The 26,739-nt window shown below is 38.4% G+C and overlaps 1 protein-coding gene across 7 annotated transcripts in view; it reads right to left on the bottom strand.

Moving 5' to 3' along the window:
* The window catches only part of GON4L (gon-4 like), an 89,051-nt gene that overhangs the window by 55,909 nt on the left and 6,403 nt on the right, over positions 1 to 26,739 (bottom strand). For 5 of the 7 annotated variants that reach the window (XM_082659476.1, XM_082659471.1, XM_082659473.1 and 2 more), the window contains 7 exons: positions 22,512 to 22,703; positions 6,119 to 6,312; positions 5,332 to 5,406; positions 5,104 to 5,154; positions 1,881 to 1,931; positions 1,470 to 1,565; positions 478 to 597 (listed from right to left, as the gene is read on the bottom strand). In XM_082659476.1, coding sequence (XP_082515602.1) covers positions 478 to 597; positions 1,470 to 1,565; positions 1,881 to 1,931; positions 5,104 to 5,154; positions 5,332 to 5,406; positions 6,119 to 6,312; positions 22,512 to 22,692 — 768 coding nt within the window. In that variant the 5' untranslated portion in view covers positions 22,693 to 22,703. Of the gene's footprint in view, positions 1 to 477; positions 598 to 1,469; positions 1,566 to 1,880; positions 1,932 to 5,103; positions 5,155 to 5,331; positions 5,407 to 6,118; positions 6,313 to 7,022; positions 7,080 to 22,511; positions 22,704 to 26,739 lie in introns of those variants that run through there. The other 2 variants (XM_082659477.1, XM_082659474.1) reach the window with 2 other exon arrangements.

Below are 26,739 nucleotides of genomic sequence, written 5' to 3'. Positions count from 1 at the left end.
CTTTCTCCTCCCATCTAGATAGAGGTATATATAAAAACAAAGGCACTGTCAAGTACATTAATCTAATTAGGTTTCATCCTATTTCCAATGAAGCCAACAGGATGCTACTTAGGTTATCAAAAGCGGGGAAATACAATAAAAATGGCTTTAGAACAATATTAGAAAACACATACAAAAAAGAGAAGTGTAGAAGGAAAGAAACTCTGCCAGTCACTCACATTTGGCCCCTTAATAAGAACTCTCCCTGTCACTGAGTTCCAGTTTTGTCTTAACTGTTCACTGACTTAACGGAATTTGAAATTCAGTTATAACTAGTCACAAATACCAGGAAGAAAATGGCATGATTACTGATCTCGAATCATGTTTGGCAAAGGGTGACAGCTTAGAATCACCATGGATAAATGATCCATTTATACAGTTAAATAATCTACTTATAGAGCATCTCTAATTTATCTTGCTAGTATGATGTGGATTTACCTCTGATAATATGCCACTCTCCTCATCTGTTTCAGTCATCTCAGAAGACTGCCTCAATCTGGATTTCTTTGCCCCACGTGGAGACGAAGCAGTGCTTTCAACATCACTTTCCAATAAACTCTACAAAACAAATCCAGTTCACTTTCACATGTATGCCCCTACCTCATTCACTGAGTTTGAAGTACCTCAATAGAATGAATCACAAAATATCAATCACTGAATTAGAGTAAGAGAATAAAATTTAAATAAAAGCTTAATTTGCTGAATGTAGGAACAGGGATCAGATCTCTATCCTCATCAGCATTGTAAACTCTGTAAAACTGTAAGGCATTGATTTAAAATCCTTTAACAAACAAGTCAAAGAACAAATTAAGAAATAGAATATTACATTAACTACGAAAATGAACGAACTATAGCTACAAGCAACAGTATAAATGAATCTCAAATGACTTGTGTTGAACCAAAAAAAAAAAAAAAAAAAGCCACACAAAAGAACAGACTATTGTTCCATTTACCTAAGGTTCAGAAACAGTAAAAAATTGAACACAGTGTGTAGAGCTGCATATTTAGGTGATATAAGTAGAAAGATAAGCAAGGAAGTAATTACCAAAAAGTCAAGATAGTGGCTGTCTAAAGGGGAAGAAAAGTGACTGTGATAAGAGGTGTCTGGCAATGTTATACTTAATGACTTTAAGGAAGTTTCATAAGGATTAGCTTTATAGTTATTTAAGCTGTATATTTTTTTATCCTATGCACAGTTCTGCATGTTATATGTGCGTTATATTTCATAATACAAGACATGAAAAAATCAAGGGAGCATGAAGAGGAGTCACAGTCTTAGATTTATGCAAAGAAATGAGTAGAAAAAAGAACTGTGTTTCAACCCTCTGTATAGAACAAGTGATATTACTAAGGAAGCAAAGTACACTCTGCCTTGTGGAGCCAACTTTTTTCTATATTATCAACTAACACTCACACAGGTAACCACTGACCTCTTCAGCAGTCTCATCTTCTTCTTCATCATCGGGCTGGTACTCTTCATCTGAGGAATCATCGTCTTCAAGGTGGATATCCACAAACTGAGGAGGCTACATAAGTACAATTATAGAAAAAAATAAAATAATAGAAAACACGAATCATATGTATTTGGGAAATAAAGGGAAGAAAGCAGAGCAGGAAAAAAAAAATCCTAAGAGCACAACAAGCAGCTACAGCAAGTAATAAGAGGCAGGAGTTAAAAAGATTTCTAGCATGAGAGTCAAACCTAAGACTAATGAAATGGAAAAAAAACAAACCTGGAATTTAAATAAATACATAGGTCCAAAAAAGTTAACAAATAGAAGCATTTCGAAACTGATGAAGTCTTTCTGGAAAAGAATAAGAATTACCTCTTCCAACTTTACCTTAATTTCATTGGCCTTCTTAATTGGTGAAATATTCCATGTTGGAATTACCTACCAACAAAGAACATAAACAGTTAAGTTCCCTTAACCAAAATAGACTATTTTTCATTTTTACTTCTTTACCATCACAAGGAGCCATCAGACTAACACGTAGCTGCAGTGATGTAGGGGTACTGATCTACACTGTCAAATATTTGTCAGAGCTTGGCAGAAGAAAAGGAGAGATGAATCTATTTCATCATTAGCATCTCTGCCTTAAACCTAGTAAGAATCTGTATTACCCATAAATGGACAAAGTGTCTATATTGTCTACTTTATATTACAGCTTGGGTTCACACAGAATAATAAATATGAAAACTATTTATAAACTACAATAGTACACAAACCTAGGATACTACAGGTGATAGCAGCCTTTTGCCATCAGTATGTCTTAATCAATTACATAAATCCACCATAAGTATGCCTCCAAAAAGCTAGCCATGAAAAGTTCTTAGGGAAGGATTTCGGGGTGAAGTGTCAAGTCGTACACAACTTCTTTTCAAGTAGTCCAGGAAAAAACAATAGACAGACACAGAGAGAGATAAAGCAAATATGGCAGAATTTAACATTGTTAGATCTAGATGGAATCTAGATTCACTGTAAAATTCTTTTCAACTTTTTCAGGATTTTAAAACAATAGAGGGGCTTCCCTGGTGGCGCAGTGGTTAAGAATCCGCCTGCCAATGCAGGGGACACGGGTTCAAGCCCTGCTCTGGGAAGATCCCACATGCCGCGGAGCAACAAAGCCTATGCACCACAACTACTGAGCATGCACTCTAGAACCCGCAAGCCACAACTACTGAGCCCGTGTGCCGCAACTCCTGAAGCCTGAGCGCCTAGAGCCCATGCCCCGCAATGAGAGAAGCCACCATAATGAGAAGCCCGCGCACCGCAAAGAAGAGTAGCCCCCACCACCGCTGCAACTAGAGAAACCCTGTGCCCGTGTGCAGCAATGAAGACCCAATGCAGCCAAAAATAAATAAATAAAATAAATAAATTTTAAAAATAAAACAATAGAGTTGGTGGGGGGAAGTTTTTAAAGAATTCTTTAAAACCTCTTACATACTCCTGACACAATACCACTGGAGTGCATAATTTCTTGACCATCTAACTGTGACCCAAACGAAATCATCATGAACAAAATCCAATAGACCCTTAGGTTCTGTCTCTATAAGGAGCCTTAGGCCCTCCACATCTCCTCAGCCCTGCCATGTTGTGGCTACTTATCTAGCTCTGTGGAGCCAGGCCCAATACAGGGTAAAGGGAATGATGTGATTCAGGTCCATACCTCTTCTCATGTTTGTTTCTAAACCAATCAATTTTCCTACTGCCAAATCCATCAGGAAGGAGTCAGTCTATTAAGATTAAGAAGCAAGAGAAATGGACTCTAATCTTTGCTCTCCCCACATAAACTATAGCCTTGGGTTGTCTACCTTCTCTGCAACTATATACGTGGTTGGTAGACATAATCCAGAGCCTGATTTGGATCTCCCTGGGTTTTTTTAATCAAATATGGAATTAATGTTAATTATATTCTATGTCAGGTAGACTTCATAGAACTTCTGTCACACTGATGGCTGCTTTCATCATAGCTACCACATGTTCATTTGTGATTACTTTCTGGAGAAACATGAAATTTCACTTTATGCAACCAGGGTTAGTCAATTAGACAAATATATACAAATATATATATACGATGTGGCTGTCAAAAAAAGCCAGTGCATAGGGGGGCAGAATTTGCCACCCTAAAATGTATGTCTTTGGCATATTAAAAAAAAAAAAAAGCCAATGCAACCTTAGGCTGCATTAAGGGAAATATGGAATCTGAACACTGAGGGAATAACCTAACTTTATTTTTTTATTTTTATTTTTTTTTCGGTACGCGGGCCTCACTGCTGTGGCCTCTCCCATTGCGGAGCACAGACTCCAGACGCGCAGACTCAGCGGCCATGGCTCACGGGCCCAGCCGCTGCGCGGCACGTGGGATCCTCCCAGACCGGGGCACAAACCCGTGTCCCCTGCATCGGCAGGCGGACTCTCAACCACCGCGCCACCAGGGAAGCCCTATTTTACTTTTTTTTTGGCTGCACCATGCGGCATGCAGGATCTTAGTTCCCTGACCAGAGACTGAACCTGTACCCCTGCAGTGGAAGCTCAGAGTCTTAACCACTGGAATGCCAGGGAAGTCCCAACCTAACTTTAATCTATACTAGTTAAACCCTATCTGAAGCACTAGATCCACTTAAGGCATACTTTTAAAAGGATATGGACAAACTCGGCACATGCAGAAGAAAAGGATCAGATTGGTGAAGGTACTCAAAGCCTTGTCACATGAAGATCAATAAAAAATTAGGGGACGTTTAGCAAGAAAAGAATGTTATAAAAAGATATATTGGTTTTCTTCAACTAGAGGAAAGGTCACATGGAAGAGGAACAGACATTTCTTCTACAGGGCTGCAAGGAACAGAACCAGACAAACAGACAAAAACTACAGTATGCATTTTGGGTCCATATGGCAAATCTTTCTTACTATCAGAGATAGAATGGACTCCCTCAGGACTATCACCTGCCTTGTCGCAGAAGGTAAGCACAAACTGGACAAGTGCTTGTTAAGCAGATAGAACACAGTGCCCAGCATCAAAGAGCTTGCTGTATCAGAATGCTTCAAAAGTCTTCAAGAGGTTCTCATACTTTAGTGGGCAAAAGAATGTACTGTTGTGCTTTCAACAATGCATATTCCCAGGCCCTACCCATGGGTCCTGATTCCTAGGTCTGAGGTGAGCCCAAGAATGTGCATTTTTAATAAGCACTCTTGAGAAACCCCATACCAGGGTGATCTTGATGCAACTAGTCCCTGGAACACAATTTGAAATACACTACTTTAAACACTTCACCACATATCTCACAACATGAATAGAAAAACTGTCATCACTCATTGCTTTCAACCGCTCCAAATGGTTATCTACCTAGCACTTCCAAAAAAGCAACTAAAATAAAAATAAACTATGATAATGATTTCATATATTGCATCTCCACATGTCTATTTGCCTTTTACAAATATTTCTTTAAGGAGTCAAACCCAGATCATAATAAATATTTCCTATATTTTTTCCCTACAAATAACCTGGAATTATATACTATTAACAAAGCTAAATAAACAATAAAGAAAAAACAGAACACCCACCACTCCTTTTTCCACCACTTCCTTCAGTTTAGAGCGTGTCATTTTGGGTTCCTAAGAAGGGAAAATGAGAAGAAAACAGTCAATAAAAATCATCGAGTGATTCTTGAGTTTGCCCCCAACTGCCAAATTATTTAAAAACTCCCAAGTGAGTTTGTAAACAACTCACTACACTTAGCCAGTTTACAGACAGTTCTGTTCCATGACACTGAAAGAACGATAACTACTCACAAACATTGGCATATCCTCCGTCTCACTGATGGCTGCTTTCATCATAGCGACTACATGTTCATTTGTGATTACTTCCTGGAGAAAGATGAAATTTCACTTTATGCAACAAAGATGTATCATCTAGATAATACTCATGTCTCTGTAACTCTGCTAGATATATGTAGAGGATAAACGAGCGCTAGATACACAAATGATTTCAGATTAGAGTAGAGCAAGGCAACTGAAAGCAAAGAAGGAAGTTTTGGAGAGAAGCACACAGCTTCCAACAATGTAGCAAGCAAATGGACCAATCTCATTAGCTGATACTAACAGGAATGGCTCAAAAAAAAAATTCTCAGGTTAACTATCTGCTTAAGAGAAACAGTAATAAACAGCAAAGGCTTTATAAATAGCTGTACTGCTACATAGCAAAGAAGAGTATTTGCATATGTGCAAAGGACTGTAAACTGGGCATCTTTTAAGACACATTGACCCACAAGAGTAAATCCACTGTGAACATTATCATCTTCCATTATCTTTGAATATGCTAAACAATAAACAATCAAATCAGTGGAAGGAAGCAGAGTAATAGTTTATCTTCCCAATTAAGTTCTTTCACATGTGTTCACATTTCAAACTTCTGCTGAGTGCAAAGAGAAGGCTACCCTGAAATGTAAAATATTTTGCCACAGGGAACTCACAAAATTAGTAATTCACACACCAAGACTCAAGAGTTTCCTGAGAACTTTTATTTGCTCCTGGTGAAAGAGTTCTATTCCCATTACACGGCTGCCCCCGTCTTACTCACATGAAGGATGTTTCGCACGTTGACTGCTGTTAGGTTGTGCTGCTTGGCGCCGTCCTCTAAGGTGCGGTCAAGCATGTCATCCAGCTTCAGGTCACAAGCCAAAGTCCCTTCTTCTTGACCCTTTCCATCTCTTTTCCTCTTGGTACCCTTTTTCTTTTTTCGCCTTTTCTCGTTTTCTTCACTGTCTTGCTCTTCTGCAAATAAACCAAGAACATCACAAGAATCACCAAAGCAACTGCTCCCGGAACTTAACCCAAAAAGCCGCCAGTAAAAGAAAAGGCCAGCTGTCTGGCCCTGGAAATCAAAGAAGACTAAGATATAACAGCGGTGGTAAAGGCAGATGTGGTAGTACTGTTGTAGTAATAACACCTAACATTCACTGAATATTCCTTTTATGTCAGGCATTCTTCTACACACTTTATACATATTAATTCACTTACTCCTCATAACAACCCTATGAGGTAGGGACTATTATTTTTCCCACTGTACAGAGGAAGAAACTGAGGCAGAAAGATTAAGAAACTTTCCTAAGAGCTAATAATGACAAAGCCATGTTTTAAAGCCAAGCACTCTAGCTCTAGAACTCTGTCTTAATTATTACTCCATACTACCCAGATAATATATCAGAAACCCAGGTTTATGTCCCAGATCTATAACTTAACTGGGTTGCCTTGGCAATAATCTTATTTTTTTCTTTTATAAAATACAGATATCTTCCCATCAGGGATGCCACGCATATTAAGTGAAATAATATATATCAAAGTGCTTTATAGCCAATGAAATATTATACAAATGTAATTTATCATTATTATTATTACACTGAGTCAAGAAAAGAAAAAAACAAGGAGCAAATCAATAAAAAAAAATCCACTCTGATTAAAAAAGGGGGGAGGGGATGAAGTACCTCTATTCTACAAGAAAGGAGCACATATATAACCAGATAAAAGGAAAAGCTTCTTGATTATTAGAATCTGTTAAGTCTTGAAGTAGATTATCACGCAACACCAAAATGAGGTTCTCATCTCTCTGATACTTTTTGGTCTGCTACCGTCTGAAAACAAGGGGTTAGAGAAGATTAACATCAAGACAACCTTTTTGGTTTAAAAAGATTTTATGGGGCTTCCCTGGTGGCGCAGTGGTTGAGAGTCCGCCTGCCGATGCAGGGGACACAGGTTCGTGCCCCGGTCTGGGAAGATCCCACATGCCGCAGAGCAGCTGGGCCCGTGAGCCATGGCCGCTGAGCCTGCGCGTCCAGAGCCTGTGCTCCGCAACAGGAGAGGCCACAACAGTGAGAGGCCCGTGTACCGCAAAAAAAAAGATTTTATGACCTTCAAGCTGCACCCTGGCAATGTTTACTCAGTGAAAAATTATTAGTAATTTCAAACAATTGCTTTTGCACTTGGGAATATATATCAAGAATTTGATAAATGTTCGTAACTTTCAATCCAATCTTCTTCTTAAGGAAATAATTACACATGTAAAGACTAATCAAGTTATTCATTTCAACATTAATTATTTTAGCAAAAACATGGAAAACACCTAAATGTCGACTGAAGAAAAACACACAACCTAAAAGTTGCAAGTTATGTTTTATTCAGGGACCTTACTGAGGACTACAGCCTGGGAGACAGCCTCTCAGATAGCTCTGAGGAACTGCTCCAAAGAGGTTAGGGAGAAGCCAGGATATACAGAAGTTTTCACTGGGGAAAAAAAAAAAAATACATGTAATTGAACGTCAAAAGATTACTGCTAATCGCAAAAAAAGACATCTCAAGTTAATGATTTTAGTGCTTTTCTATGTAGAGGAATATGCAAGAGTCTTGGCTCATTGAAGTTATTCCTTAGCTATGCATCTTAACTATCTAGGGCCAGTATCCTGTTTTTCTCCAACCTGAATTCCCCTCAGGGTGCACCCTTTGGGGGTGGGGTGGGGGTATGGCTGCAGTGGCTGATGCCTTGACAGCAGGCAACATTCATTGTTTACTGAAAAGGTAGGCAACATTTTTTGTGTGCACAGCCAATATGAAAAAAATGATTAAGTGAACACTGGTACACCATGCACTGGACTGTAACTGACCCATTAAAAATAGTCTTTTTAAGCAATTGATGGGGGGGGGGACAAGTTAAAAATGTCTACAAAGAGATTTTAATGATATGGAAAAAATTTTGATAATGATTTTTTTTTTTAAAGAAGATGTTGGGGGTAGGAGTTTATTAATTAATTAATTTTTGCTGTGTTGGGTCTTCGTTTCTGTGCGAGGGCTTTCTCTAGTTGTGGCAAGCGGGGGCCACTCTTCATCGCGGGTGCGCGGGCCTTCTCAGTATCACGGCCTCTCTTGTTGCGGAGCACAGGCTCCAGACGCGCAGGCTCAGTAGTTGTGGCTCACGGGCCTAGTTGCTCCGCGGCATGTGGGATCCTCCTAGACCAGGGCTCAAACCCGTGTCCCCTGCATTAGCAGGCAGATTCTCAACCACTGCGCCACCAGAGAAGCCCGATAATGATTTTTAAGTAAAAAAAAAAAAAAAAAAAGTAGAATTCAAACATACACATCTTACATTTGTGTAACCTAAACAAAAAATGGGCTACCTTGAGGTACATCCCAACAAAGTGACAGATGCAAAAGAAATACAAAACTCTAGAATGCATCAGAAAAGTGACAAAGCTCTTTACTGATGGTCATTTGAGAAAGGAGCAAAAGGGGAATTACATAGCATAATACACAACAAAACTGTCTAAAAACCTTTGTACACATATCTTTTCCCAAAGTCTCTCTTCTCACCTCATTTACCCCTTTCCTCCATAAACTCCAAAACTCTTCTCTCTTCACCACACTTGAATCTCCTCTCTTTGCTCCTCCCTTCCCTCTTGCATCCTTTCTCATGTAGACCAATCTAGCCAGTTCTTGGTTTCTGCCATCCACCTTTCCCTTCTCATTTTACCAGTACTTAAACAATGACCTGGTAGTTGCAGAGCAAGAAAAGGATTTCTGACACCCAAAGAAGTTTTGATTCAGCTTCATATTCATATCCTATCATGTTGTTGGTAACACTGTCAATTGAAAAACTGACCCGGGGAAAAAAGTATGAAAGACACAAGTTAAAACTATTAATGTTATACCAGAAATAATAAAGTGCGTTATTAACGAAAAATTAACCTAAATAAATAAAATCTTCCTCACGAAATTTAGATCTACAAAATGTAACAAAAATTCATAGAAGTGAAGACCAAAAAAAGGAAATTTACAATGGAAGCAGCTAAAATTAATAAAATTTTATACAGATAGTTGATGAGGAATCAAATTGTCCTTTAAAACAGTGCTTCTCAAACTCTCTGTGGTGAAAAACTAGTCTTGTTTTTGACCAATCCACTGTAGACTCATACTTTTATAAAGTAAGAATATAGCCATAATGTCAAATGTTACAACATTTCTAAAGTTTTATTCTCAGTTTCCGTGATTTATTTTGTTTCAAACCAGTAACAAATAGTTCTCAAACTAGCACTGGTTTTCAGACCACACTTTGAGTAACACTGCTTTAAAATATACACTGAAAAACATTCAACCCCAATAAAAATACAATAAAGACAAACATAAAAAATAATTTTAAAGAACTGTGAAGAAAACTTATCACAAAATTAAAATGGAAATAACAAAATTCGCTGCAGAAAATACTTTTCAATGGAAAAAGCATTGGAGTTAGCATAATTCCCATTCAGAATGGCTATATTACAAACACAGAATCAAAGTAATCACTGTGGGGTTACACGATCTCATCTAATTACATCCCCCTAAATCACATCACACTTATTTCTCCTCTGATTTCTGATTTTAAGGCTGAGTTTAATAGGGAATGTGGGTCTATAAGGAAAATTGAACAAATTCTAATACATTGCACAGACAATCCAAGAAAGCACAGATAATTCAGTCATATCTTACTCTGTTTTAGAACTAATCTATTATCTTACTTTTAAAATATTGGGATACCACTGACCCTAAGAATTCTAAAGAACTGAAATTTAAAAATTAAAAAAAGGAAAACAAAAGCAACAACAAAAAAGGCACTTCCCTGGCGGTCCAGTGATTAAGATTCCGTGCTTCCACTGTAGGGGGCGCAGGTTCGATCCCTGGTCAGGGAACTAAGATCCCACATGCCGCAGTGGCCAGCCAAAAATAAATAAATAAATAAAATTTTAAAATTTAAAAAATTTTACAAAGGAAGCCACTCTATAAAAATCAGACTAGAATAAAGAAGAATATCTAATTTTTCCTTCTATGAGAAAGGTGGGATGTGGCTAAAAACAAGGTATTTGCTGAGAAGCACATTTAATGATGTAAGCAGTAAGTTGAAAGTAAATTTGCACTGTAAATGTACTGCAAAATGGATGATGTCAATAAAAACATGGGTGGGTTCTGTAATATCTAAATCACCAAAGTCGCTTTGTTGTATGAAAATAGCTGCTTAGGGCTTCCCTGGTGGCATAGTGGTTGAGAGTCCGCCTGCCAATGCAGGGGACATGGGTTCGTGCCCCGGTCTGGGAAGAACCCACATGCCGTGGAGTGGTTCGACCCGTGAGCCATGGCTGCTGAGCCTGTGCATCCAGAGCCTGTGCTCCACAACAGGAGAGGCCACAACAGTGAGAGGCCCGCGTACCGGAAAAAAAAAAAAAAAAAAAAAGAAACTATGGTTGAATCACAGGGAATTCCCAGGCGGTCCAGTGCTTAGGACTCCGCACTTCCACCGCAGGGGGCATGGGTTCAATCCCTGGTCGGGGAACTAAGATTACACTACACAAGTGTTGGGAAGACAGAGGTTGTAGTTGAAGTCTTGCAAAGGAGAAAAAGTCTTCATAAACACTATAGTTTTTTTACAAGTGTTGAAACCCCAGAAGAGCTACCCACTAGGAATATAGGCCACAATCTATAAAGTTGAAACAAAGTAGACTTAATATAGCATAAAACCAACCCTTGGCAGAATTTAAGTGACCCTCCAAAATTATCTGCCTGTCTGAAGAAAACATAACCCTCTTTAGAGGAAGATAACAATACCAACGCCTCTAGAATTTTTCATCCACAATGTCCAGCATCCAATCAAAAATTATAGCAAGAACCAAGATGCCAAAACACTAGGGGATGGGGGAGGACAGTAAAAAAAAAAAAAAAAGACCTATGGGTGAATCAGATATTAGAAAAAGGATTTTTAAATAATTATGATTAACACATTCAAGAAAATAAAGGAAAAGATGGAGAATTTCACATAGAATCTATAGTGCTAAACTGGCATGAAAAATTTAATAGATAAGACACGGCAAAACAGAGAATTAGTGAACTAGACTACAGAACAGCAGAAACTGATGCATGGAGGAAAAAAGAAAAGAATATAAAGAAAAAACAATACACATGGGACATGGTGAAAAGACCTAACATACATGTAACTGGAATACCAGAAGAAAAGAAGGAGACCACAACAGAAATGATATCTAAAAAAAATATTTACAAGGATTGTTTTTAACTGATAAAATATCAAATCTCATATTCAAGCAGCTCTACAAGCCCTAAGCAGATTAAAAACAGAAAACCCAAGTACACAAATAATAGTCAAAATGCTGAAAACCAGAACAGAGAAAATCTTAGAAGCAGAAGAAAAAAAGACAAATTATCAAAGTAACAACAAAACTGACAGCTGAATTTGCAACAGAAACAATGGAAACCAGAATATAACAGAATGCATCTTAAAGTTCTGCAGGGAAAAGAACAACCTAACATTCTATACACAGTGAAAATAATTTTTAAAAATGAAGGCAAAACTAAGATTTTTTTTCCAGACAAACAAAATCTGAGATAATTCATTGACAGGAGACCAGGTCTGCAAGAAATACTAAAGGAAATTCTTCAAGATGAAAAAAAATGACCCAAGATGAAGGCAAAATAAAGAACTTCAGGATGAATCAAGACATAAGAAAGGTTAACTATGTGATAAATATAAATCAATATTGACTGGTTAAGACAGTAACAATAATAATAATGTCTTGTAGGGTTTAAAACAAATGAAGAAGTAAAATACAGTATCAATAACACAAAAGGCAGGAGTAGATATATAAAGTAAAACTGTTGTAAAGTTCTTACATGGTTTGGGAAGTGGTAAGAGTACGAATTTAAGGTAGATTATAGTAATTTCAAAGATTGCATATTAATCTATAGGGTAACATGTAAAAGAAAAATAAAAGAATACAAAACTAAAAAGCTAATAGAGAAGAAAAGTAAAAGCATTTTCATTAATCCAAAAGAAGGAAAGGAGAAATAAAGGAACAAAAAAGAAATAGAGAAATAGAAAATTATATCAGAAATTACATTAAATATAAATGAAGTATACAATCTAATTAACAAATATGTTCAGACAAGGTTTTTTGTTTTTTTTAACTCTATGCTATTTATAAAAGATACACTTTAAATATAAAGACACAAAAAAAGGGACTTCCCTGGTGGTGCAGCGGTTAAGAATCTGCCTGCCAATGCAGGAGACACAGGTTTGATCCCTGGTCCAGGAAGGTCCCACATGTCGCGGAGCAACTAAGCCCATGCGCTACAAGTACTGAAGCCCGCACGCCTAGAGTCTGTGCTTCACAACAAGAGAAGCCACCGCAATGAGAAGCCCGCACACTGCAACGAAGAGCAGCCCCCACTCTCCGCAACTAGAGAAAGCCCGCATGCAGCAACGAAGACCCAACACAGCCAAAAATAAATAAATTTACATTAAAAAAGACACAAAAAAGGTTGAAAGCAAAACAATGTAAACACTTATACCATGTACACATTAATATCAAATACAAAGCAGACTTTAAGGCAAGAAGATAAAGAGATAAAAAGGAACATTTCATGCTGAGTCAATTCAACAGAAAATTCTAAATTTCTGTGCTCCTGATAATACAGCTTAAATATATAAAACAAAAGGTGAGGGCTTCCCTGGTGGCGCAGTGGTTAAGAATCCGTCTGCCAATGCAAGGGACACAGGTTCAAGCCCTGGTCTGGGAAGATCCCACGTGCCGCAGAGTAACTAAGCCCGTGTGCCACAACTACTGAGCCTGAGCTCTAGAGCCTGCAAGCCACAACTACTGAGCCCATGTGCCACAACTACTGAAGCCTGTGTGCCTAGAGCCCGTGCTCTGCAACAAGAGAAGCCACGACAATGAGAAGCCCACGTGCAGCAATGAAGACCCAATGCAGCCAAAAATAAATAAATAAATAAATAAATTTATAAAAAAGTTGAAAGGGGAAAAAAAGGAGAAAGCCACAATCACAGTTGGAGATTTTAACAAATGTCAATCAGTAACATATGACAGCAGACAAAAAAAAAATCAGTAAAGATATAAAAGATCTGAACAACATTAACAAAACTGACCTCACAGATATATACAGGACATCTTACTTGACTCAAACGACATGTATAAAACACCCACTAAATATGTATTCTTTTTAACAGCACATGAACAGACCATAAGCTAAATGACTCAAGAATTTTCAAAGGTCAGGAATCATATACAATATGCTTTTTGACCACAATGGAATTAAACTAGAAATCAATAAAGAAATTTAACTAGAAAGATCCTCAAACGTTTAGAAATTAAGCAACACATCTCTAAATAATTCATGGGTCAGGAAGAGGTCATAGGGCTTCCCTGGTGGCGCAGTGGTTGAGAGTCTGCCTGCCGATGCAGGGGACACGGTTCGTGCCCCGGTCTGGGAAGATCCCACATGCTGTGGAGCGGCTGGGCCCGTGAGCCATGGCTGCTGAGCCTGTGCGTCTGGAGCCTGTGCTCCGCAACGGTAGAGGCCACAACAGTGAGAGGCCCGCGTACCACAAAAAAAAAACAAAAAAAACGAAGTCATAATGGATATTAAAAATATTTTAAGATGAATGAAAACAAAAGTATGACACATCAAAATTTTCAGAATGCAGCTACAGCAATGCTTAGAGGGCAAGTTTTAACTTTAAATGTATATATTAGAAAAAAAAGATTGAAAATCTTACTAGAAGCTAAAAAAGAACAAATCAAATCCAAGGTAGATTGTAGGAAGGAAATAATAAAGAACAGAAATCAATTAAATAGAAAAAAAAAGTCAAGAAAGCCAAAAGTTGGTTCTTTAAAAAGATTAACTGATAAACCTCTAGCCAAACTTATCAACAAAAAAAATAAGACACAAATAAAAAGAGGATCTCACTAAAATCAAAACTAAAAAGACAACCTCATTAAAAACTTAGACATACCAAAATAAACATTACAAGCAACTTTATATCAACAAATTTGACAATTCCTTGAAAAACACAACTTACACAAAACTGACACAAAAAGAAACAGGAAATCTAAATAATCCTATAATTATTAAAGAATTTAATCCAAAACTTAAAAGGCTTTTGACAAAGAAAACTCCAGGCCTAGCCAGCACCCTTGGTGAATGCTTACAAAACATTTAAGAAAGAAATAACACCAGTCTTCAACAAACTCTTCCAGAGACCAGATAATGATGAAAAATTTCCCAATTCATTTTATAAGGTCAGTATAACACTAATACCAACACATGAAAAAGACTTTATAAGAAAGGAAAATTAAAGCCAGTTATCTCCCATAAACAAAAAAACAAAAACCTTAAACAATATATTAGAAAATCTAATACATCATGACCAAATAGGTTTACCCCAGAAATGCCAGTTTGCCTTAACATTCAAAACCCACTCAATGTATGTTATTAGGCATATGTACCTGAAAACAGAGTTTTAAAATATGTAGAACTAGGGACTTCCCTGGCGGTCCAGTGGTTAAGGCTCCACACTTCCACTGCAGGGGGCACAGGTTTGATCCCTGTTTGGGAAACTAAGGTCCAGCATGCCAGGTAGCACCGCTAAAAAATTTTAAATAAATAAAAAATAAAAACAATAAAAATAAATAAATAAAATATGTAGAGCTAAAACTGACAAAACTGAAAAGAAATATAGACAAATCCACAATTAAAGTTGGAGACTTCAATATGCCTTTCTCAATAATTGACAGAATAGACCAAAAAAAAAAGAATCCATAAAAATAAATAAAACCTGAACAATGCTGTCAACCAACTTGACCTAATTGACATTTACAGAACAGTGTACCTTAAAAAACAACAGAATACATATGCTTTTCAAATACACATGGAAGAGCTACCAATAAAGATTATATTGGGGCCATAAAATAAACCTCAATAAATATAAAAGTACTGAAATCATACAAAGTATGATGTGAACTCAAGGGAATTAAATTAGAAATCAGCAACAAAATGATAGCTGGAAAGTCTCCAAATATTTGGAAGTGAAAAAACACACTTCTAAAAAGTTATAGTGGATTTTTGTTTTTGCTGTTATAAGCCATATGGTACTCTATAACTACAAAAATTACATTTTAAAAAAACAGGTTCTGAAACTGAACATAGCATAGGACTCCAATCCTGTACAGAAAACCTGAATGTGTGTGTCTCCCCAAAATTAACTTGAACGTGTGTCCCCCCAAAATTCATATGTTGAAAGCCTTACCCCTGGTATGGCTGTATTTGGAGATGGGTCCTCTAAGCAAGTAATTAAGGTTAAATGAGTCCATAAGGGTGAATCCCTGATCCTATAGGATTAGTCTCCTTATAAGAAGAGATATCAGAAAGCTCACTCCCTCTCTCTCCACACACATGCACCAAGAAAAGGCCATGTAAGGTCACAGTGAGAAGGTGGGTGTCTACAAGTCAGGAGGAAAGCTCTCACAGAAACTGAATTTACCAGCACCTAATATTGGAATTCCCAGACTCCAGAACTGTGAGAAAATAAATTTCTGTTGTTTAGAAACACACACACACACACACACACACACACACACACACACACACACACACACACACACACACACCTCTTTTCTTTTTTTTTTTTCTTTTTTGGCCACACTGCACGGCAAGCAGAACTTCCCTGACCAGGGATTGAACCTGCACCCCCTGCAGTGGAAGCGTGGAGTCTTAACCACTGGACCACCTGGGAAGCCCCACACACACTTCTAAATAACCCATGGGTCAAAGAAGATATCCCAAGAGAAATTAGAAAATACTGTCAACTGAAGTTGATAAAATGCAATATATCAAAATTTGTGGGGCATAGCTAGCACAGTGTTTAAAGGGAAATTGATACATTCTATAGTATTATTAGAAAATAAAGTCTCAAATCCATGACCTAAGCTCCCACTTTAAGAAACCAGAAAAAGACCAAATTAAACCCAAAGCAAAGAGACAGAAGAAAATAAAGGACAACAGCAAAAACCAGTAAAATAGAAAACAGAAAAATAGAGAAATTAATGAAACCAAAAGCTTGTTCTTTGAAAAACCTCTAGCCAGAATGATTAAGAGAAAGACTAAATTACGAGTGTGAGCAATAAAAGAACAGACATCATTAGAGCCCACAGACATTAAAAAGATGACAAAGGAATATTATGAAAAACTTTATGTCAATAAATTCAACAACTTGGATAGAACAAATACCTGAAAAGATACCAACTGTCAAAGCACACTCAAGAACAAAGAGATAACTGAATAACCCTTTACCTGTTAAAGAAATTGAATTCATAGTTAAAAACATCCTACAAAGAAAACTCTAGGCCCAGATGGCTTCACTGGTGCGTTCAACAAAACATTTAAGGAAGAAATAAAACCAATTCACAAACTCTTCAAAAAAACAAAAAAACACAAAGAAGAGGAAGGAACACTTCCCAACTCATTGTATGAGGTCAGTATTACCCTAATACCAAAACCAAAGACATTACAAGAAAAGAAAACTACAGGGGCTTCCCTGGTGGCGCAGTGGTTAAGGATCTGCCTGCCAATGCATCGATCCCTGGTCCGGGAAGATCCCACATGCCACTAAGCCCATGCGCCACAACTACTGAGCCTGCGCTCTAGAGCCCATGAGCCACAACTACTCAAGCCCGCGAGCCGCAACTACTGAAGCCTGCGTGCCACAACTACTGAAGCCCGCGCGCCTAGAGCCCGTGCTCCACAACAAGAGAAGCCACTGCAATGAGAAGCCCACGCACCACAATGAAGAGTAGCCCCTGCTTGCCTCAACTAGAGAAACCCCGCGCGCAGCAACGAAGACCCAAGCAGCCAATAAATAAATAAATAAATATATTTTTTAAAAAAAAACAAGCACAGACACAAAAATCCTTAACAAAATATTAGCAAATCAAATCCAGCAATACAAAAAAATATATATATATATACCTATATCATGATCAAAAGGGTCGATTTATCACTGAAATGCAAAAATGCTTTGAAATTTGAAAATCAATCAATACAATTCACCATATCGACAGTTTAAAAGCAAAAACGAAAACAAAAGATAATCTCAATAGATGCAGAAAAAGCTTTTCACAAAATCCAACATCAGTTCATGATAAAAACTCTCCACAACTAGGAATAGTAGAGAACTTCCTCAATCTGATAAACAATAGCTCTAAACCAACAAATTCTGCTTAGTGGTGAAAAACTGAGTGTATTTCCCCTAAGAGATCAGGAACAAAGGAAAAGATGCCCACTCTCACTGCTTTTCTTCAACACTGTACTGAATGTCCTAGCCAGTGCATAATAAGATGGGGGCTGATGGACGGAGAGGGAAAGAGAGAGGGAGAGGAAGGAAGAGAGAGGAAGGAATGGAAAGAAAGAAAGAAAAGACACACAAATTGGAAATGAAGGAAAAAAACTCCTTATTTGCAGATGACTTAATTATCTATGTGAGAAATCCCTCGGTACTTCCCTGGCGGTCCAGCGGTTAAGACTCTGTACTCCCAATGCAGGGGGCACAGGTTCGATCCCTGGTCAGGGAACTAAGATCCCACATGTCACACAGCATGGCCTAAAAAATGGGGGAAAAAAAAGAAATCCCTAAAGAATCTACAAAAAAGTACATAAAGCTAATAAGTGAATTTATAGCAAAGTCACAAGATATACCAATATACCAAAATCTGTATTTCTATAAATTAGCAATGAACTGAAAATTGAAAAGAAAAATTGACATTAGCATAAAAAATAAATGCTTAGAACTTCCCTGGTGGTGCAGTGGTTAAGAATCCACCTGCCAATGCAGGGCACACGGGTTCAAGCCCTGGTCCAGGAAGATCCCACATGCCACAGAGCAACTAAGCCCATGTGCCACAACTACTGAGCCTGCACTCTAGAGCCCGGGAGCCACAACTACTGAGCCCGCACACAACTACTGAAGCCCTCACGCCTAGAGCCCGTGCTCCACAACAAGAGAAGCCACTGCTATAAGAAGTCCGCACACTGCAATGAAGAGTAGCCCCCGCTAGCTGCAACGAGAGAAAGCCCACACGCAACAAAGACCCAATGCAGCCAAAAATAAATAAAAAATAAATAAATTTAAAATAAATAAATACTTAATACATGAAAATTTTATATACTAAAAACTACAAAATATTTCTGAAATTTTTGAAAACCTAAATAAACAGAAATATATCTTATTCATGGATTAGTAGACTCAGTATTGTTAAGATGGCAACCTTCCCAGGACTTCCCTGGAACTCCAGTGGTTAAGACTCCATGCTCCCAATGCAGGGGGCAGGGGTTCGATCCCTGGTCAGGGAACTAAGATCCCACATGCCGCATGGTGCAGCCAAAACAAAAAAAAGACAGCGACTTTCCCAAATTGATCGACAGTTTCATTATCGATCAATATGCCAGCAAGTATTTTTTCTTTTTTTTTTGGCAGTATGTGGGCCTCTCACTGTCGTGGCCTCTCCCGTTGCAGAGCACAGGCTCCGGACGTGCAGGCTCAGCAGCCATGGCTCACGGGCCGAACCACTCCGCAGCATGTGGGATCTTCCCAGACCGGGGCACGAACCCGTGTACCCTGCATCGGCAGGCGGACAGACTCTCAACCACTGTGCCACCAAGGAAGCCCGCCAGCAAGTATTTTTGAAGAAAATGACAAGCCAATCCTAAAATTTACACGGAAATGCAAAGTACCTAGAATAGCCCAATGATCTTGTTTAAAAAAAAAAAGTTGGAAGACACAAACTACCTGATTTCAAGACTGCGACATTGGTGAAAGGTTAAATACATAGACCAATGGAAAAGAAGAGAGAGTCCATGAATGACCCACACAAATAGTGACTTTTTCACATAGATGCAAAGGTAATTTAATGGAGAAAGAAATCTTTTCAACAAATAGTGCTGAAACAACTGGACATCCATAGGTTAAAAAAAGAATCTCAAATATACCTCCCACATTATACAATAATTAACTCAGATGCCAGAACTCAAAAGATCCTGCATGCCGCAACAAAAATCCCTCCTGCCGCAACTAAGACCTGGCACAGAGAAATAAATAAATAAATATATTTTTTAAATTAACTCAAAATGGATCACATATACCTATATGTAATGTGTAAAACTACAACTTCTAGAAGAAAACAGGAAGAAAAAACTTTGTGGCCTTGGATTAGGCAAAGGTTCCTTGATACGACACGAAAGCATAATCTGTGAAAGTAAAACCTGGGACTTCCCTGGTGGTCCAGTGGTTAAGAGTCCGCCTCCTAATGCAAGGGACACGGGTTCAATCCCTGGTTGGGGAACTAAGATCCCACATGCTGAGAGGCAACTAAGCCTGCATGTTCTAGAGCCTGCGCACCACAACGAGAGAAGCCCTCATGCCACAAAAAAGATCCTGCATGTCACAACTAAGACTCGACGCAGCCAAATAAATAAATAAATAAAATTTCAAAAAACAAACCAAAAAAACCTTGAAGTAGTTCCTCGTGGCTAATGCTGAAACCATTCGGGCAAAATAAATAATGATAACATGGCACTATAACTCAAATAATAAAACAAACATCCATGAGTCCACACTCATATAAAAATTGAATAAATAAATGAGGGAGAAGAGACTGCTCTTCTTTACAGAAAAATGCCAATTAATAAATGTAAAAGGAACAACAGAAATAAAAAATCAGCATTATAATTGTTGCAGGGGATCTACCAAATATGAATATGAAGCTGAATCAAAAGTTGTTTGGGTGTCAGAAATCAACTGTGCACCACAACTACTGAAGCCCGCATGCCTACAGCCCATACTCCACAACAAGAGAAGCCACTGCAATGAGAAGCCCGCACGCAGCAACGAAGACCCAACGCAGACAAAAATAAATAAAATACAAAATAAATTTATTTTTTAAAAAAAGAATTATATGTGGGGACTTCCCTGGCGGTCCAGTGTCCACACTCCCAACGCAGGGGGCACTGGTTCAATCCATGGTCGGGGAACTAAAATCCCATATGCCACATGGGGTAGCCCAAAAAAAGAAAAAAAAAAAAAAAAGAACTACATGTGAAGGTTTGTAGCAGCTTTAGTCGTAACAGGCAAAAACCAGAAAGAACCCAAACGTCCATCAGCTGGTGAACAGATAAACAAATTGTGGTATATCTATACAGTAGAATACTACTCAGCAATGAAGAACAAACATGAATTAATCTCAAAAGCATTACACGAAGTGAAAGATACAGGATGCACACAACACTGTAAATCAACTACACTTCAATAAAAATTTTAAAAGATACCAGATTCAAAAGGTTACATACATACTGTATAACACCTATATATAATATTGTAGAAAACGCCAAACTGTAAGAATAAAATTGAGATCACTGGTTCCCAAAGGCTGAAGATGAAGGACTGCAAAGGGGAATGAGGGAACTTTTAGAGAGAGATGTTCCATATATTGATTGTAGTGGCAGTTACACAACTATATCCATTTTTCAAAACTCACTGAAAAAATTTTATTGTACGAAAATGATCTCAATAAATCTGACATTAAAAAAGAATCAGTGTAACTCTCCATATTAACAGAATAAAGGAGAGAATTCCCTGGCAGTCCAGTGATTAGGACTCTGCACTTCAGCACTGCAGGGAGCACGAGGTCAATCCCTGGTCAGGGAAATAAGATCCCGCATGCCACACAACACGGCCAAAAAAACAAAAAAAAAACAAAAAAGAAAACAGAATAAAGAAAAAAACATACAATAATCTTAATAGAGATTTTTAAAAAGCATTTGACCAAATTCAATATGTGATAAAACTCTCAGAAAACTAGGAAAAAATTTTCCATCATCTGATACAATATATCTATAAAAAGCCTACAATTATCATCACATATAATAAGGAATACTGAACACCTTCCCACAAGTTCAGAAATAAGATGTGGATGCCCACTATCACAATTTCTAACCTATATAGCAATGGAGGTCTATTATTTGCGATGAGAAAAAGAAATCACAAGTGTTCACTTTAAAACCATTTGTTAAGCTAAATAAAGAAGTCTTTATTCACTCGTCTGTATGTGTTATATTTCACAATAAAAATATAATGTTTCAGGCTTCCTTGGTGGCACAGTGGTTAAGAATCCACCTCCCAATTAAGGGGACACGGGTTCTACCCTGGTCCGGGAAGATCCCACATGCCGCGGAGCAACTAAGCCCGTGCGCCACAACTACTAAGCCTGCGCTCTACAGCCCGAGAGCCACAACTACTGAGCCCTCGTCCCACAACTACTGAAGCCTGCGTGCCTAGAGCCCGTGCTCTGCAACAAGAGAAGCCACCACAACGAGAAGCCCACACACCACAACGAACAGCAGCCCCACTCAGTGCAACTAGAGAAAGCTCGCACACAGCATCAAAGACCCAACGCAGCCCAAAATAAATAATAATAAATAAAATAAATTAAAAAAAAAAAAAAAAAATATATATATATATATATATAGTTTCCAAAAAACTTTAAGGAGGCCCAATCCTATGACCTAGCAATTCCACACAACAAAAATTAGGCATATATGTTCACCAAAAGATCTACAGTAGAATGTTCACAGCAGCACCATTCAGAGTAGCCTACAACTGGAAAGTATTCACTCATTAAGAATTGAATTAATAAAGAAAATATAGAATATTCTAACAACAGAATGCTACATCATAATGAAAATGAACAATCTACAAGTACATGCAACAATGTGGACCAACTTCATAAACATAATGTTGAGTGGGAAAAGGCAATCAAAAAACAGATTTATATTTCACATAAAGTACAAAACAGGTGAACTAATCTGTGCTGCTAGAAGTCAAGATAATGGTTACCCATGGGTGGGTGTCAGTAATAAATGAAAGGAAGGACTTCTGGGTACTGGTAATATTATTTCTTGATCTGGCTGCTGGTTACATGGGTGTATTCAATCTTTGAAAATTCAGTGAACTTGGATACCTTGGAATATGTGCAGTTTTCTGCAAATTATACTTCAATAAAGAGGATTTTTTTTCAAAGAAAAGAAAGAAAGCCTACCCATTGGAATAAAGAGTCCACCATCCTCTATCTCTTCCTCAGCTTGGTGAGCTAGAGTCCTGAGTGGCTTTTCTTGAGGAGAGGCACAGACATCTGGCTGAGATGATTTCCTAGGCTGGGCTGCTGGTTTTGCAGAGTGACTGTCTGATGGTAATGAAGGCATCTCCCCTCCAGAATGCATTTGAGATTTTCCTGGAAGAATCACAAATATTGCTCCACACTTTGTCCATTCTCAATTATACTCTGTTGTAAAAATCAGCATCTTGTTATAAAGTCCTTTTTAGTTAGATAACTTCATTAATGATGCATTTACTATACAGGCATTCCTCTCTCTTAAAGACAGTATCCTAAGAAAAATATTGAAATCAAAGCGCAGGTCCAATTTACTCATCGGTAATGTCAGGGAATTGAACTAGGTAATCGCTAAGGTCTTTCTAGTTCTAACATGCATTTTTTTTCCTTATGAAAAAATCATATCCGTAATTGTAGGGTGGGGGGAGATATATTCCTGGTAACAAAGGGACATTTTATATAGATGACCATTAACACCACATTTAATCAACTATAAATGATATAGGACTTCCCTGGTGGCTCAGTGCTTAAGAATCCACCTGCCAATGCAGGGGACGTGGGTTCGAGCACTGGTCTGGGAAGATCCCACATGCCGCAGAGCAACTAGGCCCATGCGCCACAACTACTGAGCCTCCATTCTAGAGCCTACGAGCTACAACTACTGAGCCCGCATGCCACAATTACTGAAGCCCGTGCACCTAGAGCCCGTGCTCTGCAACAAGAGAAGCCACCACAATGAGAAGCCCGTGCACCGCAGCAAAGAGTAGCCCCCGCTCTCCACAACTAGAAAAAAGCCCGCATGCAGCAACGAAGCCCCAATGCAGCCAAAAATAAATAAAATTTTTTAAAGATATACATTATAAAATGTCCTGAACTTTCTGACTCTGTAAGATCAATCTTACAAAGCATTAGAGTAAACATCACCATAACATTATAAATACATGGTTATACAGTTCATTAGACAACTTTCTCCTTTCCTCACCTCAACTCTTTTGTTTGTTTGCTTTTTTGGCTGAGCCGCATGGGTTGTGGGATCTTAGTTCCCCAACCAAGGATGGAACTCAGGGCCCCGGCAGTGAGAGTGCTGGGTCCTAACCACTGGACCGCCAGGGAATTCTCTCCTCACCTCAACTCTTACAGAGTGTTACCTTTCTTTCCATTTTTCGTGAGGGGCATTAAAAAGACAAAGAGGGGCTTCCCTGGTGGCGCAGTGGTTGAGAGTCCGCCTGCCGATGCAGGGGACGTGGGTTCGTGCCCTGGTCCGGGAGGATCCCACATGCCGCGGAGCGGCTGGGCCCGTGAGCCATGGCCGCTGGGCCTGTGCGTCCGGAGCCTGTGCTCCGCGACGGGTGAGGCCACAGCGGTGGGAGGCCCGCGTACCGCAAAAAAAAAAAAAAAAAAAGACAAAGAAACATTCATGCAATATCAAAAGCAAACATTAGAATCAAGCTGTCATAGGAACAAGAATACATACAGGCTTGAGTATACACAGAAGATCTATAGAATATACACAAGGCATTGTTAAATAGTGATTGCTTCTGAGAACTTGGAAAACGAGGACAAAGTGAAAGAGTGCCTAACTTTTCCCTGTGTACTTTCTGCATTTAGGAACTTTTTTTCCATGTTTGTGTATTACATAGTTGAAAAAAATTGTTTTTCAAAAAGAGATCAAATTATTTGTTACTGAGCCCCATTCAAAACAGATAACACTTTTTAAGACTGTTATCCCATCAACATTAGCAGTTTCAACTGGTATACACAAGATTTTTAATTGGAGGACACCCTGTCAACAAAGAAAAAAAGCCTTTATTTTCAACTAAAGTATGAATGAATCCTTAATTCTATTTACTCTCAATCTTACTTCCTTTACTTCAGGAGCCCATGATTAATTCACAATGTCAAAAAGGCTAAAAGCTGTGGTTTTAATAGGGACTGTACAACGAGTTGAATTCTAAATCCAACAAATCAAAAGTTCCCCTAAGGGGGCTTCCCTGGTGGCACAGTGGTTGAGAGTCTGCCTGCCAATGCAGGGGACATGGGTTTGAGCCCTGGTATGGGAGGATCCCACATGCCGCGTAGCAGCTGGGCCCGTGAGCCACAACTACTGAGCCTGCGCGTCTGGAGCCTGTGCTCCGCAATGAGAGGCCGCAACAGTGAGAGGCCCGCGCACCACGATGAAAAGTGGCCCCCGCTCGCCGCAAGTGGAGAAAGCCCTCACACAGAAACGAATACCCAACACAGCCAAAAATAAATAAATAAATTTATTTAAAAAAAGAAGTTCCTCTCAGGCACATTTCTTATAAGAGGGAGGAACTTAAATCAATAGCACAGCAGAGCTTTCTCATTAATCAACAATTGTTAATAATTTTTAGAATTAATGTCTAACATTTAAAAACTGAACTGATGCAAATGATTTTTTTAAACAAACATACCAGAATCTTTACATCTAAGCAAAATACAGAAGTTCACTTTGGTAGGTAGAGCTTCCATTGATACTTTTTCCACCTCAAACAGTTGGAACTGCTCCAAAACTGTCCCTACAGTTTATCAGCTGCACCATACTCTACATAGAGAAGATATTCCTTTTCTCTGCAAACTTTTTTTTCCTGATCCCATCTCATTGCTTCCCAATTTAATTCCCCTCCTACAGAACCCCCTAGGATCCCACTCTTCTTTTCCTCTTATCAATCTGCTAGATGCCAAAGACCTTAGAAAGAGAAGTCAAGAAGGGTAAGAGAGGGACTTCCCACTCTTAACCTCTCAGTGGTTAAGAATCTGCCTTCCAATGCAGGGGGACGTGGGTTTGATCCCTGGTAGGGGAACTAAGATCCTACATGCCACAGGGCAACTAAGCCCGCACGCTCTGGAGCCCACGCATCGCAGCAAAAGATCCCACATGCCTGCCGCAATGAAGATCCCACGTGCCACAACTAAGACCCAATGCAGCCAAAGAAATAAAGAAATAAAGAAGGGTAAGAGAGAGAAGTAAAAGCCTTATTCAGAGCACAGCTGTAACTTGTTTACTGCCAGTCTAACAACTTCAAATTGATAACATGAAAATAATTAGCTGAAAACTGTAAAAACCAACTTAATTTTAAGCTGAAATCTGCCTAAATCATTTTTAGAAGGCAAAGAAAGGAAAAAAAGGCTTAAGCTGAAATCAGGGTCCATAAATCAATTTTAAAAGAACAATTAAAATTCTATGAGAATAAACATCAATATAGAGAAAGGTTTAATCACTAGCAGCTGCAATCTAGAAACATGATTTAACAGTGTACATCAATTATAACACAATGCTGACACTTCAAAATAACCTAGATGTTTTTTGTTTTCTTCCCCCACATAATCATAATAAAAAAACCAAAATGTCACTTAAAAGAAAGCAAAACAACGAAAAGAATATGCACTAAATTATAACAGTAATTACTCTGAGCAGTAAGATTATGGGTGATTTTTATTCTCTTCTTTCAACTTTTCAATATTTTCCAAAACGCACATGTACGAATTTTCAATCTTCCTTCTTTCCTCCTTTCTGCTCTTTATGTGACATTTCTATTTGGCTGAAAAAAGTTACTTGGGGGGCAAAAAGGAGTCATAATGTACTTCTTTTACTGGTATTACTTGTATATACAGCTAACTGAAGTACAAGGTGGGAGAATCAACGGGGTAGTAGTATTACAGATAATCCTAAAAAATAAATGTTTATTTATCTACACTTGGATATTTGCAAACTGACCACTGAAAATATCTCTAGATTCCACTCCTCAATAGGTGAGTGACTTTGAACCCCTACTTAATTTTACATTCCTTCTCTAGCACTTTAATCCTGCATTTTCCTCCATTTCCTCCTGTCTTCATATCACTAATACAACCTAGCCAAGGAAAAAGTTCCATAGTCTTGCCGCCCCCTCTAGCGATTTCCATTCTCCCATGGCACAAATTATTACTGGGGCTTTCATCCCTCCCTCTTTAATGCCATCATTTGATTTCCTTTTTCTAAAAGACTCTCCTAAATCTACTCTCAAAGATCATCAACCTTTAAATGTAATATTTTCTCAGGCATCATTGTATCTCCTTTGTCACTAAATTTTAAATGATGTATCTGTTCTTAACACTCTCCTCCCTCCTTGACTTCCACCATTACTTCTCCAGTTTT

The sequence above is a fragment of the Grampus griseus genome (genome assembly GCF_964374135.1).
Source record: "Grampus griseus genome assembly, chromosome: 1".
Lineage (NCBI taxonomy): Eukaryota > Metazoa > Chordata > Mammalia > Artiodactyla > Delphinidae > Grampus > Grampus griseus.
This window is presented reverse-complemented; position numbering and strand designations above follow the sequence as displayed.